Consider the following 13,708-nt stretch of genomic DNA (forward strand, 5'->3'; position numbering starts at 1 on the left):
GGTGCTAGGTTGGACTGGATGAAGTTGGAGGTCTCTTCCAACCTGGTTGATTCTATGATTCTACTTTTGGAGGACTTCAGAACCTCTATGGTTCTTAACCCCACAACAGCTTGCCAGAAATCTAACCGCTAAATGTAATTAATAAAGTCTGCCTTCTCAGTGAGCAACACAGCATGAAGGATTAATATGAAATATGGATTTCTGAATAACCACTGAAAGAGTGATTGTTTTGACAAGATTTTATTGTGAAACATTGCATTTAGAAAAGGTACAAAATGTCAATGGTCGGATGTGTGCCAGTACAGTATTTCAACAGTCTATACAAGTGGACAGCTGAACAGCTTCACCGCAGAAGGCGTGGTTAGACAGACCATCTAAAAAGGGGCTGCAATATTCACAGGCTTAAAAATACATAAATAACTCGAGCCAAAATGGCCATTACTGCTCAGTGCTAATCGACATCTGGAAACAGGCTAAAAAAAGCACAATACAGTACAACAATCTCCTCGCAGATCCACATTTAAAGAACATCAGTTTATTATGTCAATCACCTACAGCTCCGGGACACTATTTTCAGTACTGTGATTCAGTTGGCTGATTTACAACTTAAAAAGAGAGTTCATGTTAAAAATGAGAATATAGAAGAAAACTTGCAGGTGTTTAATTAGGACTAAATATCATGAAGGCCCTAAAAATCTTTTAGATTTGGATTTATAAGGGCAGTTACTTCTAATATAAAACTTCAGCTTGTTCCTTTAAAATGTCCTTTACTGCAGCTTGAACAGGTATCATTAAGTGATCTCAGTTCAAGCATTTTAGCTTACTATGCACTTCCACATTTTAAAACCGATTTCACCAGAGTTTCCATTCAACTGAAAAATAAAAAGCATTATCAAAATGCTAACACTGAAGTAATGGAAGTTACAAATTTGTATAATTAAAAAAACCCAGCCAAAGTATCCTTAAAGGACAGCAGCACTCTCTATCCCAGGCTAGCAATTTTAAAGAGCATTTATAAACATACAAGTTGATTTTTAGGGTATAAAAATACACATATACCACAGGAAATAAGATAGCTTCATTTTTCTTCAAATTATTCAGTAGTGTCAGTGCTGAAACTGACACTGAACTACTGCAAAGGTGTTCACAGTTCAGTATGTGGGTGGACAGCCAAGGGACCTGAGATAGGGGTTGGACTAGATGACCTTTAGAGGTCCTCTCCAACTCAGACCATTCTACAACTCTAGTTCTTTAATTAAAAAGCTGTGTAGCTTATCCTACACAATTAATCTTACAAGCAGGTATCCTGTTACCAATCAGTACCCAGAGCAGAACTAACCCTTTTTACTTACTCAGATCTACTTTATGCCAACTTTTAACTTACTTCTGTGAAAACAGACCTTAGGGTATACTAACTTAGATTTAATGGAAATTCTGGATACCACTAATGTCCATAAGCAGCAGAGCTAAGCTTAAACTGATGTAGTTTAGAATCAAAATCTACCCAAAACATTAAAACAATTCACCCTCTGATACCACATCCACTTCCTTAATTAATTTCAAGACCATTAGTTTTGGCTACTCTTTTCTTATTGCGCATCTTTACTAGGGAATGAAAAATGCTGCAATTTATTAAAAAGAATCACCATTAATTTACAACTAAGTACAAAAATCAAGACAGTGGGGAATAATTTTGCAAAAAAAACCCAAAACGTTGAATGTGTATCACTAAGGATGTAACATTGGGAGTACAATGTTGTGTGTGTATCACTAAGGATGTAACATTGGGAGTACAATGTTGAGTGTGTATCACTAAGGATGTAACATTGGGAGTACAATGTTGAGTGTGTATCACTAAGGATGTAACATTGGGAGTACAATGTTGTGTGTGTATCACTAAGGATGTAACATTGGGAGTACAATGTCTGCCATGGAATTAAAATCAGCGCTGTGCCAAATGGGAGAAATACATGAACAAATCACTGAACCCTGGTGTGGCAAAAAACGTTTTGTTTTTTGCTCAGGAAGTGGTTGGCATGAGCAGCACTAAAAAAATTCTACACTTCACAGACACAAGCTACAAAGGTTATCTAAAGCCAATACTCACTGTCCATCCATTAGCTAGCTCTTAATGCTGCTTCAAGCACTGCACTAGCCACTTTGATCTTTGTTTCAGATTCCTCTGTACACACATTTATATTTACATAAAACATTTATTAAACATGATCTTAAAACATAAAAACCTTATGTACAAAATACCAACATTCCTATAAATAAACAGTTGGAGAAAGGCACTTGCAAGAAAAATCTACAGTAAATCTTACAAAAAACCACACTGCCTCTGTTACTGTACAATAGATAATCTCTCAGAAAATCCCTATCACAAGAATGTAAAACACTAATTACTGGTTATAACTAAGAATATAACCGTTACAGTTGTATTTACACATCCATATATGCCTTTTTGTTTTAAGTTTCATTGAGAGCACCATGATTTCCATTCCAAATTTGTATTCTGATACAAAGTACAATGACAGTTGCCAGAAATCAGTGTTTAGTGTCACTGCAAATTCATAAACTTTTAGCTGACATCAGTGTAGTTTAAAACAACTGGTTGCTGCTTTGTAAAAAGTACACCTAGTTTGTTATTGCATGTTGTCCTTTTAGAGAGAACACTGCTATGCTCTCTATGCAATTGTTTAATACTATTGCTGGCAAAAAGTTTCCAGTATCAAAAAAATAAAAACATTCTTCAAGCCAGTTGAAGTATTTCATCTGAACAGTAACTAAAAAAAGCTGCATATTAATTATAAAAACATGTAGGAAACATGCCAACTAATCTGGTGTGCAAAAATATTTTTTCCACTACACAGGATTTTAAGGGCTCCACAGAATTACTCAAATTTACATTGAGTTGCAAACCTTATCAACAAGAAGTTCCTCAAGGAGATGTCAGTATACTCCCACTTTTGTCAAACTTTTTACCCTTTGACAATGCTGCAACCTGTTTCAGCAGTTCTCTGTTTTTGGCCTGCAACATGGATAAAAATAAGTTTTATGAGTTAATAAAATGTTTCAGAGTGTCATGCACTAACTTCCCATGGCAGCTATGAAACAGATTCTCAAAACACCTTCACTGAGAGTATTCAAAGGAGGTTACAATCACTTTTCAAACCTTTTACATGATTTTTGGTATGCACATGCCCTCATCAACAGAAAAGGTAAACATATTTACTGTACTACAAAATTTAGCACCTGAAGTATTGCACTGAGTATCTGCTCAGCCTGCAATTTGTACAGCAACTAATTCAGGCTTTTTTCCTGATAAACATGCTTTAGCTGTCAATTATGCTAACACTCAGTCTTTGAATCCGGTTAACAGCACACTGACAACTGATTAAGTATCTGACAAGAGACACAAAAATATAACAACCTTTGAGAAAGTATGTCAGGTAAGCCTCTAGCTCCTAAAGTTAGAAAGCAATTCTTATAGTGAATTTAATTCATAGGGAGAACATTGACTGCAGAACTGCTGCATCTGAACTTGAACATAAGGCACTACACTCTTGCTGTGAGTGAAGAGCATGAGTACATCATTCCATCTGAAGTATTTCTCAAGTATTGGTAAGCAGCTACTCACCTGCAACTGTTCCACAGTTTCCTTGTGAGCTTTCTCCATACTGTTCATCTTTGTTCTCAAGTTAGACTCCTGGTACTGGAAGTCTGCCTTCAGTTCTGTCAACTGAAAACACAAAACCATACTATGAAGATTCCTTAGACTGTTACAGTAAGCCCCTTCTAACCAATCTGTGAAATCTTTATGGAAGCCTCAGGAAACACTATTTACTTACTACTGTAGTACTGACAGCTCAGCACTTGAGAAACAGTTCAAAAAGTACTTATGTCTGCTTTATATGGAGAAAACAACTGTACTTATCTAACCATACTGTTTGTTCAGGAGTTGGGATAAAGAAGGTTAACCCTCAACACAATAAAGAAATTCAAATGATTTATATATTCTTAGATGTTCTTTCAGCTGTGAGATACTTATCACAATCTTCAGTTATATGGTACAGTAACACACAAAACATCTTACATACAAAGACAAGAGAAAGGACTTGTGTTGTTTCACGCTACAGTTTGTCCTAAAAAGAAGTAATATATTCCAGAGTCCCACTGCTTCTCAATCCACAATAGCAAATCTAGGTGTTATTATAAGTGTGTAATTGAAGTGACTTACAATTTAGTTCTGAGTCTATGGTGTAGTGTTGCTGTCACTGGGTCTCTCCTGAGACAGGCAGAGATCCAGATGGCACACAGCAAGGCAGGTGTTTCTGAACATATATTATCCTATCCAAGCAGCCAGATGCTTCTTCTGAAAGTATGTGCAGCTGCTTGAACTAACAGCTTGTTGTATTGGACAGAAGTTTTATGATCCTCCCCTTTAAAATGTTTTGTTCCTCAAAATATCCCAGATTCACCTGGGATTCTGAACCCCTCTAGTCAGTTGTGGTGGTTTGGCCCTGGCTGGGGGCCAAATGCCCACCAAAGCCATTCTATCACTCCCCTTCTTAGATGGACAGGGGCGAGGGGAAAATAAAACAGAAGCCGGTTATAAGATAGATTTATCAGGAAGTGAAGAGTCTCTTTGCTAGCAAAGAAGCCTGCCTACAACAAGCCTACACCACACATTCCTAAAATGACTACCAACACTGCTATTACCAACTTTATGATGTCTCACATCACACGTAGTGAAACAAGGTAGTCAAAAGAACTGTCACATTATATGGTCCTAAATAATATGCAGGTATCTTGATACGAGGACATGTACCTCACTACACACAGCCTGCTGCTCAACATATGAACTTATGGTTATTGTACAGGATCTCCTGAAATTTACAAAACCACATACTACAAACTAAGCATTTAAAAAGGATTAGTGATAGTACTGCACCACAGTAAATTATGCAGCTGGATGAGTAAACACCACTGATGTGCATTCAGCAACTTGTGGTCCCTTCCTAACAATCAAGTCTCAGGGGCCCACAGTATATCTTGGTGTCTCACTAATATTTTGTCCAGAAAGTGAAACAAGTCTAATACTGCAAACAATAAGTACTGGTAATAACATGGCTGAGATTCTGACTCATAACAAAAAATGATGAATGAGGATTGTCTGTACAGCTGTTGTAGTGGTTTGTTTTTGTTACCATACATTACACATTTCCCAAGTTTTCCTTTGGAGCGCTCCAAAATGTTCCAATTCTGTCCATACACAACACCGGGAACAAGATCCTAACAGGAAAATCCCACAGGCCTGCCTCGGGCATCTGAGTACACTGTCTTCACTTTCACTATCTTGCAGGAAAAAAGAAGGTGCAGTACATTCATCTGTTGTACATTTTTGAGCTGTGCAAACACTGTACAATGGGCTCAGCTTTTCTTCCCCGTGTAACAGCTGAAGAAAGTAAGTGACATTCTGAAAATGAGTAATTAATGCCTGAAGAATCCTTTAAGTTCAAAGAATTTTGAGGTCAAATAAATATTTTTAGAAGTGGAGATATTAAAATTATTAGATGCTTTTCCTATGGAAACAGCACAAACCAAGTTACCACAGTGGTTATGCAGTAGGTGACGTTTCCTCACCTAACCCTTTTGTTAGCTTTGCCCAGGAGATCAGACACAAAGAGATGTGAATTTTATTCTGACTTGTGATCTTCTACTGGCTTTACTGTCTGTCCTTTGCAGAGAATACCTAAAGAGACTCCATGATAGACTGTTCAGCTCTTTTACATTAACCACTTAAAGGCATGAAATTCCAAGTATTTCCAACACAAAGCACATTTTAACAGTCATATAAATGAAAAAAAGTTCAATATTCTTTACACAACACATTTAAGAGTAGAAATGAAGATAGTGACCTATGATTTACAGACACACGATGTCAGGGGATGGAAAAGGACCATGAAAGATCGTATAGCCCAAGCCCTGCCTGTCAGAGTAGCACCAACTACACCAGATCACACAGAAACACATCCAGGTGGGTTTTGTATATCTCCAGAGAGAGACACTGCACAACCCCTCTGGGCAGAAGTTTCACTGATGCCATCTGGGTCTATTTTGCTTCAATTTTGTTGACTGCTATGGATAGGGCTGGAGGATAGGTTGGACCGGATGATCTTCGAGTCTCTTCCAGCCTGGTTGATTCTATGATTCTATAATCTACTCCAAGCTAATCTCTGGTCCTAGTAACAGTGAACCAGAGAGATAGCTTTTAGATGTCTGATCTGACTCAGAGCTAAAGTTATGGGCTGCCCGGGGAGGTGGTGGAGTCGCCGTCCCTGGGGCACTTCAAGGCAAGGTTGGACGTGGCACTTAGTGCCATGGTCTAACCTTGAGCTCTGTGGTAAAGGGTTGGACTTGATGATCTGTGAGGTCTCTTCCAACCCCGATGATACTGTGAAATACTGTGAATACATTCATGATCCAAGTCTCAGACTTGTCCTTTACATGGTAAGATCCACCAAGTCACTACATAAAATACAATTGTATCTGATTTTAGTGGGCTTTTTCTCACCATTTCAACATTGTTAGGAGTCTACAAAATAGAAAGCAAAATGATAAAGTTCTTACTAAGCAGAAGCAACTTTTACCTTTTTATCTTTTTCTAAAATAGTCTGATCTCTCTGCTGCAGAAGACGTTTAAGTGACATTACTTCTTCTTTCAGCTGACTTATGAGGACAAAGTTATCAGTTCCTCCACTGTCTGCTGACTGATTTATAGAGCTACTAAAAATAAAAGACAATAGTTAGTTTCGACATCAGTAGGAGACAAAAAAAAAATCTTAGAACATTTCAAAATGGATAATTAAGTCCACAAACATCCTTAAGGTCTAATGCAAAAAAGTATGTACCTGACAGAAACGGATGCAACTGGCAAATTACCTTACTAATGGCACACATTACATACACCTGCAGAAATATAATTAAGTATTAGCTTTGAGGGGGACAAATATCTTTTGACTGAAGCAGCCACTTTTACTTTTATTCCAACTTTTTGGCCAGAGAGAAAATAAAGATTCAGTCTCACACATTAAGGTTCACATGACTTCTCTAGATACTAGATCAGCTTGAAGTAGCAGGTTCAACCCTGTATTTAACTGGCAAAACATCCAGGTCAGGGAATTTAGTTTCTTTAGTAATTGTTGCCTGTTGTTTATTCAATTTGGGCCCAAACAGCTCAAAAGCAAGAAAAGGGTGCCAGTTTTTTGCAAATAACTTTTTTTACTGACAGCACTCAGATACCACCCAATAATCATGTCTGGCAAGGCAGTATTTTCACCTCCCTCATTCCTCAGATAGAAAAAAAAAAATATACAACTGGCCACAAATGAGAGTTCTAATTGGTTGAAATGGCTCAGCTTTATGAAAATGTAACTTTACCTATCTCCATTTGATGGCTTGGATTCCAGTTTGGGTTTTTTCTTTGGAGTTTCATTCTGAATAGCTGCAGAGGATTTATGGCTGAAATCAAACAAAATGTAAACCTAAAGCCTCATACTATATTTACTCTCTAATATCACCATTCGCTACATGTAAAAGAACTAACTCATGCTCCTAGCTGGAATGCTAGAGACTAACCAGAAATGCAAGGAAAAAAGGAAAGAAAAAAAAATACTCGAGTTATTTAAATGAAAATTTCAACATAAATTAAAGGGAAATTAATAAATGATATATTTACCTCTGTTTCCATAGTCCCTGATCTTGTTCTGGACTCAGATTGCTGATTCTGAAATACATGACATGTACTTGGTAAGTGACCAAATGCATCATTAAATCCACATTTACCTGAATGGTTTCTGTACTTGAGAAAATCCTACTCTCCTTTGTCTTTTGATAAACAAAGTTCACAATTGTGAACTTTCAACTGGACAGTTGTATTATCTGTTGTATTTGTGACCACTCTTTACTACATCAGCTATAAAAACATTTCTTGCTTAAATGTTCACAATATTGCAAGAGACAATGGACAGACTTCAAGACTGATGGTTAAACCCTTTTGCTGGTACCTCCCAATGTTGTGAATTTTGTATTGCTAATCTTGTACTCAGCAAGCTGGTCTAAAGCAGCAGTCCACAGACTCCCATATGGCCACATGAACATGCATGAAGTGCTTACGTGGTGCCATTAGACCAAATTTAAGTTTTGGATCCCAGGAAATAATTGCTTTTCAGGTTTAAATATTTCTTTTCAATAATTTCAAACACAACTAATAAATAACACTGATAAAGGAAGAGTAGAACTTAGATGATTGCAAGGAACAAAGCAATTAATTGAATTGGCATTTCTAACTCATTGTCTCATCTTAAGACTAATTGAAATAGACAGGGGAAAAGTGTTGTATTTATTGGATTAGAAGCAAGGGACCCATGGCTGCCTACAGAAAAAAAATGTGTAAAATCAGGAACACTGTGGTTTGTAAGATGCTTACTTTTATAAATCATAAGAAGCTCCACTCTGTAGTAAAGAATTAACTTTTTTATTTAATCTATACTATATCCCTGCTACAAGCACTGAATTATATCTAGCCTGTCACAACTCAGTTTTCAGCAGATTTGAAAGAACAAGACCAGTACAATAACTCTTTGCATGACAACAATTTTCTTCTTCAACTTGCTAAAACACCAAAATCTTATTTTTCTGGATTGTTTTTTGTGTTTTGGTTTGTTTTTAAAGGATATGCATTCTCTTTTAATTTCCAGTATCACTGCAGCTTATTTTACTTCCATCTTGAAGCCATACATAGCTGGGCAAAATTCAATCTAAATGGAAAATTATGAGCACCAAAAAAAAGAGGCTTAGAAAGAGTTTATGTCTGGGGCCAGGGTCATTATCATGGTGGCTGCAGTATTTGCTATAAAATACAGTAAGTTAAATAAGTAGTTCTAAAGCTATGCTGCCATAAGCCTACCAATAAAAATAAGAATTGGGACTACTACTACACTGGCACAAAACCCAAGTAAATTCTGAGATTTACAACTAAATAAACTGGGTATGAACTTCAAAGTAGGTACACTGCATATGCCATGGCTAGAGATGGCAGGCTGAGAAGTTGCAGATGATAGAAGAAAAAACGTTTGAAATGTTACTTGAGAACCAGTAACTGAACCAACTGTGTTATTCTCCTGTGTCTGTATCACAGCCACACACAAACTACCTATTCCAGTATGATCTGATTATAAAGGCTAGCAAAGCTACCCTAGACTGAGGGTAGTCCCACACCATTGCTTCTGCTTCTCCATTTAACCAAAAGTATGTGCACACAAACAAGTCAGGGTGAAGTAAGTTAGGGTGGGGATTCTGAGCATAGCAGTAGTTCTGCTGTCACTGTGCAGCTTTTAACCCACAATGCACACCCACAAGACAGCAGCTATCACACAGCACCTACTGCTTAGAAAACCAAATTCAACTTTATTGCTAAGTAACTTGTTTCTGTAGCCATGCCCTGACTTTCTTTTCTAGGCTTGCTACCAATTTTGACATTGACTAGTTTGCTGACTATCAAGAATTTATGCTTTTAGCAGACTTCTCTTCATCCAAGCTAAGAATACAAGGATGCTGACAGATGATGGAAGAAAAACATTCTACTGATGCTTCTGATGCCATGTTTTAAACAGCAATTATTTCCTTTGATAGATCTCAGTGCTCACAGAACACAGAAGTGCAACCAACAGCTACATCAATTTCTGAAATACTTACTTATGATGACTGCTGCTGTGACGGTGATGATGGTGGTGATGATGGTGGTGGTGTTTTGAATGATGCTGGTCTTTCTCAGTAAGAGATGAGGATGAGGAGTTAGAATGTGAAGATCCTAGGCTCTTCCTCTGTTCTTTTGTCTTCTGTAGCACTCTCTTGTAGGACAGTGTGCAGAGCCAACACAACAACTTTCCATCAACCTTTTGAGAAATAATTCATAGCAGGTTTTTCCAAGTACAAGTTGCAGTATAAAAAAGATGTACTTCAATATTTGTAAGAAATGTTTGTTTCATTTCACCTGCTATCTTTAGGAAAAATCCAGATGTCTCTGGTATGAAGCAGCATGACCATATAAAGTGCACACACTATCTTTTAGCAAAGTGAACCTTATTCCATTTGTTTTTGCAATTCAGAAAGTAAACATTGCACTTGCTCTGTATTACAGAAGTGACATTTTTTTCTACAGAGAAATAGCTTTTAGTTTAAATATCATGTACCCTCTCTCAAACCACCTATGCCAGACAGAATGAAGATATCCTGCCAGTGTGTGACTTTTATCAAGCAATATCTTCTGTAAAACTGGCATTATTTTCAGGTTCAGGCAAGAGGCTTTTAAGGTCATTTCCTCAGCACCTTCTGGAATGTCAAAGTGGCACTTACCAGAGCTATTTAAGAGAACAAAACAGAAAAGACTGCTCAGAGCAGTCTATCTCTCTGGTGCTATACTTTCAGGCAAGGCAGGCAAATCAGAAGAGATGAAGTGACAGATTCAAGTTACAGGCATACACAAGGTGCCACAGAAAGCAGAGGAAAAAACAACAATACCATCAAAGCACCAGGAACTGTTGAATTGCTTAACCTCTGTTCTTTGTAGCTAACATAACAGCAAAGCTATAAAGTTTAATTAAAACACTGTGAAGGCCAAAACAACTTTAGTATTAGTAAACTTTTGATACATTCCTGTGAATCACTCTCCTATGAAGGAGGAATGTTGTCTGTCCTCTGCAGCTGTGGACTAAAGCCTACCTTCCTTCTTCCCTCCTCTTTCCGATCAAAAGCACACTGCTGTTTGCACTGTTCACATGTCTGTGGTGCACCGTACTTCTTCTCCGAGTTGGTGCAACGCTGACACTTTGTGCCAATAAACGCTGCAATAATGTTACAATACTGACAAGGCTTGGGCTGAAAAACAAGAAAGTTAAACTGAAGTTAACACATTTACAGTTTTTTTAAAGAATACAGGTGCTTCAACTCACACAATGATGCTTCTTAAGTAAGAAAGCCTCAAGTGAACTACCTTAAAGAACCTTTTCCCTTTGGATCAGTCTTCAAGACTAAACCTTTTCCCTAAAATGACACTCCTTCAGTGGTCAAGGAGTCTGGACTTCCTATGACAACCCAGGTTACATACTCAATGAAACACAAACAATACTCACCTTTTTAAAAGTTATGATGACATTTTCTCTTTGTTTTACTACATTACTAAACAAATTACCTAGACTTTAAAAGAAGAGCAATTGAGTAAGTTTTTCGACTGGAAGTTTCTCCCTTGCAATACTCAGGGATTTGACAACGCCACAGCTCCAGGATTAGTGACCTAATCTCTGCAATACTGCACAACTTAACAACACAATGAGGTTTGGTTATCAACTTTTCTATCACTTAGCTAGAATAATATGCTGCTGCAAAATTGCTGGCAGCTTTCAAAGGTTAGAAATGGCTTTATTATTTTCAATTCCATTTTATGAACTACTGATAAAAAACATTTAGATTGCCTTGTGCTTCATTTAGCCAGATTTTAAACTTCTGAAAGATGTCCTTCATTCAGTTTACATTTACATTCAGAAAATGTCTGACTATATATCAACTCAAAGTGAGCGTCACCTAATACGGTTTATGTCAAGCATGTAAAAGATACACACTTTTGTTCCACAACATTATCTTGATACCCTCTATAAACTAGCATTACACAGTGTTCAGAGACAATGTGTATAACCATATACTAAAGCAAACAAAAAAATGTTCCTAACAGAACTGAAGGTGAAATTCAGGAAGAAAAAATGCAAAGTAACATGAATACAGCTAATACTCTCAAAATCTTTCCTACTTAACAGCCAAATCAACATGCATTTAATTTTTTTAAGACTTACATAACATATTGTGATATTATTAGATTTGTACACTTACTTCTCATTAAAAACAGACAGCTAACTGCTTTTCTGCTACTGAGCACACACTTCTGACAACATGCAACGAATAACTTTACATGCAGAATGTGAAATAACGTAGGTTTTGCTATTAATAGTCATATTGCAGTTAGTCATAACCGTTAAACTATGCTCAACCACAGTGGATGTCAATTTGAAAAGAGAAACCATAAGCCATAAAGCAAGCCAAGAGTTGCCAGCAATTTTCATCACCTTTCCAAAACATCTTTTCCTTTTATTTTTAATCCCTCCAAAAAGAAAATCAGAAGTTTAGCTGCAAACCAACTTGGTTCAAGTGAAATCGTAAGAGCTAAGAGCCTACTCACCGTTCCAAACTGCTTCACGTTTTGGGCACACTTCTTGCATATCGTATTAGTTTTGCTAAAGATAAAATTGCATAATGTTGAATTCAGCGACAAACACACACCTTGAAATTCTTTCCCATGCAATTACTGCAAAACACACATGCAAACACATGCTGTGGTAAAAGCGGTTAACGGTAAGAGAACAACAAATATTTTGCTGCATTTATGCGACACACTCGTGTCGCCGCAGCAGGCAGGTTCTGCCCTCTTTTAATGTCTCCGTCGGAGCGAATTTCCGCCGTTACGAGCGGTCATGCCTGCGGACCAGCTGTTCCTCTGCAGGTCCACGGACCGCCTGCGGCAGGACTTCAGCAGGTCACGCACAGGGCGAGGCGGAAGCCTCTCGTACCTCTCCTGCTGGAACTCCGACCGGCAATAAGTACATTTCACGATAGGGTGGGCGATCCGGCACTCCTGGGGGGAGGGAGGAGCAACGTTACTTCTCTTTGCCAGAGCCATGAAACCCTCAAACCCACGCCACCTCACACTCGCGAACGGTGCCTCGCAAGGCGCTGCTAAGAGGCGTCCCGCCGGGCTGTCTCCCCGTAATAAAGCCGCTGCCGCTACCTTCCTCTTCCCCCACGAGAAGCCAACAGATGCGAGCGCCCCGGCAAGCAGGGGCCCCGTCCCTGCGAGCGCTGCCGTGAGCCTCAGAACCGCCCGCCTCGCCTCAGCGCCGCCATACCTTGCACAGCTGCTGCCCCTGGGAGAGCTCCTCGAAGGGGTAACGCTGGTTGCACTTGGTGCAGGCATAAAGAGCCGGGGCGGCCGCCGTGGCCGCCGCCGCCATCCGCGACGCGGCCGGCGGGGCGGACACGGAGGGGGGACGAGGGAGGGGAAGAGGGAGGTGCCGGGGCGAGGAACGGAGCGGCCGTCCGGACCGCCACCAAGGAGCCGCCGCCCCCCTCTCCTGCCGCCGCGCCTAAGGAGCGCTCCCCGCCGCCGCCCTAGGCCCCGCGCAGAGCCCGCGCCGCCCAGCTGCGTCCCCCTTGTGTCGGTGTCGGCATCAGCGTCACCCCCGCGCCCCCCGCCCTTCCCTCCGCCCCGGGCTCGGGCTCTAGCAGCAGCCAATCACCGCCTCGCGCCAAACCTCCCTTCAAAACTCGCCGCCCAATCACCGCCCCCGCTTCCCCCGCCGCCACCAATCCTGCCGCGGGCGCCCTTCCCTGTGCTGAGTGATGATTGGGTGGCCTCGCGGCTGCAGTCGTAATTGGGTCGCCCATTCGATTTCTGCTTTCTGATTGGTTGTAATGCGCAGGCTCACTTTGACAAAGATCGTCCTCTTCCGCCGTCTGCTCTCCGCGCGGGCGCAGTAGGAGCCTTGCGCCACACGAATCCCACGGCCGCTCGCTCCTCCTTGCGCAAGTGATTGGCCGC

The 13,708-nt window shown here is 39.8% G+C and overlaps 1 protein-coding gene across 3 annotated transcripts; it reads right to left on the reverse strand.

Annotated features, from left to right (window-relative positions):
- Positions 1 to 224: 224 nt before the first annotated feature.
- On the reverse strand, positions 225 to 13,328 carry FAM76B (family with sequence similarity 76 member B). 3 transcript variants are annotated; one of them, XM_064170240.1, is made up of 10 exons: positions 13,017 to 13,328; positions 12,681 to 12,745; positions 12,293 to 12,347; positions 10,786 to 10,941; positions 9,760 to 9,959; positions 7,742 to 7,789; positions 7,444 to 7,524; positions 6,654 to 6,786; positions 3,641 to 3,742; positions 225 to 3,031 (listed from the first exon to the last, which is right to left on the reverse strand). In XM_064170240.1, the coding sequence occupies exons 1-10, from the start codon at positions 13,119 to 13,121 to the stop codon at positions 2,942 to 2,944; spliced, it is 1,035 nt and encodes a 344-aa protein (XP_064026310.1). In that variant the 5' UTR covers positions 13,122 to 13,328; the 3' UTR covers positions 225 to 2,941. The 3 variants fall into 3 exon arrangements, with proteins under 3 accessions (XP_064026310.1, XP_064026303.1, XP_064026322.1); XM_064170233.1 differs by having other exon boundaries at positions 6,654 to 6,789; XM_064170252.1 differs by lacking the exon at positions 7,444 to 7,524 and having other exon boundaries at positions 6,654 to 6,789.
- Positions 13,329 to 13,708: the final 380 nt, after the last annotated feature.

Source organism: Pogoniulus pusillus, chromosome 3 (assembly GCF_015220805.1).
Source record: "Pogoniulus pusillus isolate bPogPus1 chromosome 3, bPogPus1.pri, whole genome shotgun sequence".
NCBI lineage: Eukaryota > Metazoa > Chordata > Aves > Piciformes > Lybiidae > Pogoniulus > Pogoniulus pusillus.

What these genes read in the sequence shown, in the direction of transcription:
- FAM76B (XM_064170233.1), bottom strand. Translation starts at nt 13,121, where the DNA reads ATGGCGGCGGCGGCCACGGCGGCCGCCCCGGCTCTTTATGCCTGCACC. An exon ending in CACAGCAGCAGTCATCATAA is followed by an intron (nt 7,790 to 9,759) that starts GTAAGTATTTCA and finishes CATGTATTTCAG; the next exon opens with AATCAGCAATCTGAGTCCAG. An exon ending in CAGGGACTATGGAAACAGAG is followed by an intron (nt 7,525 to 7,741) that starts GTAAATATATCA and finishes GTTTGATTTCAG; the next exon opens with CCATAAATCCTCTGCAGCTA.